This window comes from Poecilia reticulata, unplaced genomic scaffold, assembly GCF_000633615.1.
Source record: "Poecilia reticulata strain Guanapo unplaced genomic scaffold, Guppy_female_1.0+MT scaffold_190, whole genome shotgun sequence".
NCBI classification, from domain to species: Eukaryota; Metazoa; Chordata; class Actinopteri; order Cyprinodontiformes; family Poeciliidae; genus Poecilia; species Poecilia reticulata.
Window position 1 is genome coordinate 622,992 of NW_007615019.1, and position 3,462 is coordinate 626,453.

Here is a 3,462-nt window from a genome sequence, read left to right on the forward strand (position 1 = left end):
CGCCGGCCACATGCGGGAATTGCCAGGTGCTGCAGGCTGACCTCCTGCAGCTGCAGAAGAAATTGAGGGTCCAGGCAAAGACGCTACAAAAAAAATGCAACCGGGTCAAGTACCTGGAGCAGGTATGTGACATTCATTCATTCCCACAGTCAATGACCTACGTCACCTACCTGTGTTTTCCTTTCGGGCAGGACTGACTTCTGGCTGCGAGTTCTCCTCCTGCTGCCGTTTCGCAGCAGGACGTCCGGCAGGCGTCCTGCCTGCCATTTGTGAGCAGCAGGTCCTGCTGCGGGACGGTGGACATCCCGCAGCAGGGCCTGCTGCTCGCAAATGGCAGACTCCCCACCTGCCGGACGTCTTGCAGCAGCAGGTCCTGCTGCAGGATGGTGGACATCCCGCAGCAGGGCCTGCTGCTCGCAAATGGCAGCACCTAAAAATGCATTTTCAATGAGTCAATTCATTTGTTTTTTTTCTCTTGTCTTCAGCAGCTGCAGCAGCATCAGGCTGCGGGACTGCCTGGCCACCCGCCACCCACCCGGAGACCTCTTCGGAGGAGCAGGAGGACGACGAGGACCAGGAGGACCTCCCACCCAACCAGGAGGCCAGGAGCAGCAGAGCTGGTGGAGTCCTGGCTCCATTTCGCTCCCTCCCGTCGGCAGTCGGTGAGTCACGTCCGTCTGTGCTTGCCAAAATCTTACCTTACCTTCTCAAATGTCTTTTATGCAGTCCAGTACATGGAGTTGTACTGGGACCACTTGAAGGGCTCCAGCCACAGGAGGAAGCAGCAGGAGAACCAGCGCGCTCCAAGCTGGCCAGGATCCACCACTTCCTCAGTTTCCTGGCCAATGGCGGGAGGTGGTCCTCGACGTGGACGGCACTGGAAAATGTGCGCAGGATCTACGAGTAAGGCCCTCTCCGACGTACGCTGGTGAATGTTTTTTGGTGTCTTCTCGTTTAACTCTTACCTTTTTTTTCCTCCGGAGCAGATGGCCGGAACACCTGCTGAGGGGCGGCAAGGCGGTCACCACTATCAAACTCTACTTTGTCAACATCATGGAGTTTATGGGGTATTTTAAGGAGACCCCCCCGCCCACCTTCCGGGTTTCCAAGCGCACCCTGGTCGCCGTTCACAGGGTCCTCTCCTCAACCGTCTCCAGCCTGGGTCGACGGGTGGCGATCCACCAAATCCAGGTCAAGAGCGCAAAGCTAAGGCACCTGGTCCCGAAGCGTCACCTCCGCGCTTGCCGGGCCAGGTGCAGGGAGGAGATCCTATGCGTCCTCGGTGAGAGATAGACTTTTGTCACCTCGAGTGTGTGTGTGTGTGTCTCGTTCCTGTGTCCAGGCCTTTGAATGGGTTTCCTTGAATTTTTTTTCCTCCTCTTTTCAGACAACCTGGAGAAGGACTCCACCTGGGAACATATGAGGAAGTTCTACCCGCTCCTCTCCCTCTACATCTCCTGTGTCTACGGACACAGGACCGGCGTCCTCCAGAATGACCGTTCAGGAGGTCAGGCCAGGAGTTCGAGGGATAAGGAGTAAGACGAGGGCTTCCTCATCAATGTAGGTCGAAGGATGCAGTGTTCCTGCTGCCATCTGGGATCATCACTCGCTACTGCGGAATGGTGGACATCCCGCAGCAGCGAACCCAACCCCCTCTCTCTCCCTCTCTCTCCCTCCCAAAAGGTGAAGGAACACAAGACCAACCGAGCCTTCGGCTCAGCAAAGGTCTACCTCACCCCGGAGGAGTTCAGGTGGCTCGAGCGGTGGCTCACCGTCCGCGCCGGGCTTAAGCCCTCGACGGACCTAGTCATATTTACAGAGGGCAACAGGAGGTTGAAGCATCTCCTGTTGCCCATCCAGAAGGCGTGGTCCAACTTGGGCTTGCCCACTGACTGTCACTGACATCCGCAGCTCCATCGCCACCTACGTAAGTGATCATTTAACGTTTTGTGTTTAATAACGGTACGCAACAAGGAAATGTTGAAAACTTTCCTTTATTTCCGAAGGCGAGGAATCACCTCCCTCCCGAACAGCGCATGGTAATAAGTGGCATCATGTGTCATGATGTCTCGACCGCCGAAAAATATTATGCGGTGGACCGGTCCTGCAGCCAGCTCGCCGCCATTCGCAAGACATTTGACAGCCTGACAGACCCCGGGAAAAGGTGGGGGAAATCCTCCTCACACCAAAAGGTGGGTTTTCATGTGTCCTCGACTTACCTGCCTCACTTACCTGCCTCTTCGAAGCCATTTGGCAGCAGCTGAGAAAGCTCCCAGATGGCAGGCCTCAGCGGCCTCCCCTCCAGCAGGAGCCATCCGGCTCATTAGTGTTATTTTTTACATCATTTAAATTCTTAAAGATGTTTTGGTGTAGTTTCTTGTATTGGTTGAAGTTTTGATTTCACCAAAATGTCCTTAAAATTTTTATTCCTTCTGTAAGCTGATATGACATTCACATCTTTTAATAGTTCATGTTTTTCAATAAGTTCTTTGTAGTTGTTTTTTAGGAAGAAGTTCATTTTTTTATGATTTGTTGAATAATCTGTTATTATAGGAATGATTCTTTCCTCTCCTTTTTCCTTCTTCCTTAAATGTTTTTAAATATTTTCTTAAAAACATTCTCGAGTAACCCTATAAAGTGTTTTAACCGCATTCATGAAATCCTCTTTTTTTGTACATATTCTATCAAATCTTATTAATTGTGATTTTATTAAGCCTCTGAAAGTATGTTTAGGATGGAAACTCGTTTTATACAGCAGTGCATGGGTATCYGTTGATTTAAAATATACTTTCACATCCAGTTTATGAGATGTCATGAAGTTTTTTCCTTTGTATATTGTTGTATCTAAAAAATCAATTGATTGGTCATTAATAACATATTTTAATTTAATTGAGGGGTCATGTTTATTTAAAATATCTGCAAATTTATCAAATTCTGCAATATGAACCGCTCTTCCGATCTATTATTTAAAATATCTATAAATTTCTCAAATTCTGCAATACCAAATGTCCATATTCCCCACACATCATCCAAGTATCGCAAGTAATGTAGGGGTTTCTTATCGCATTTTTCTAAAGCTTTATTCTCCCAATTGGCCATAAATATATTGGCATAAGCCGGGGCAAATTTCTTCCCCATTGCCGTCCCTTTTATTTGTAGGAAATATTCCCCATTAAATTCGAAATCATTTCTTTTAAGATTTATTTCTAACAATTCTAAAATGGCTTTATCCRGTCTTATAGGATCTGGATATTCTTTAAAAATGTCCTCAACACATTTTATTCCCGATTCAATATCGATGTTTGTATAAAGACTTTCAATGTCCATTGTGAAAAATAGTGAATTTTTAGATGTTTTATCAAATTAATGAAATGGTAAGTGTCTTTAATGTAAGAAGGATGTTTTTTAGATAATGGGATCAAATAGTGATCGATGAATTCCGCAGTTTGATAGGTTTCACTT

The 3,462-nt window shown here is 47.3% G+C and overlaps 1 protein-coding gene across 2 annotated transcripts; it reads left to right on the forward strand.

The window, feature by feature from the left end:
- The first annotated feature begins 2 nt into the window (after nucleotides 1-2).
- On the forward strand, nucleotides 3-2,931 carry LOC103460166 (uncharacterized). 2 transcript variants are annotated; one of them, XM_008402227.2, is made up of 6 exons: nucleotides 3-122; nucleotides 486-903; nucleotides 987-1,282; nucleotides 1,388-1,560; nucleotides 1,684-1,927; nucleotides 2,007-2,931. In XM_008402227.2, exons 1-4 carry the CDS (start codon nucleotides 95-97, stop codon nucleotides 1,537-1,539), a joined length of 894 nt encoding a protein of 297 aa, XP_008400449.1. In that variant the 5' UTR covers nucleotides 3-94; the 3' UTR covers nucleotides 1,540-1,560; nucleotides 1,684-1,927; nucleotides 2,007-2,931. The 2 variants fall into 2 exon arrangements, with proteins under 2 accessions (XP_008400449.1, XP_008400450.2); XM_008402228.2 differs by lacking the exon at nucleotides 3-122 and having other exon boundaries at nucleotides 416-662; nucleotides 727-903.
- Nucleotides 2,932-3,462: the final 531 nt, after the last annotated feature.

What these genes read in the sequence shown, in the direction of transcription:
- LOC103460166 (XM_008402227.2), top strand. Translation starts at nt 95, where the DNA reads ATGCAACCGGGTCAAGTACCTGGAGCAG. An exon ending in GGGTCAAGTACCTGGAGCAG is followed by an intron (nt 123 to 485) that starts GTATGTGACATT and finishes TCTTGTCTTCAG; the next exon opens with CAGCTGCAGCAGCATCAGGC. An exon ending in GGAGATCCTATGCGTCCTCG is followed by an intron (nt 1,283 to 1,387) that starts GTGAGAGATAGA and finishes TCCTCTTTTCAG; the next exon opens with ACAACCTGGAGAAGGACTCC.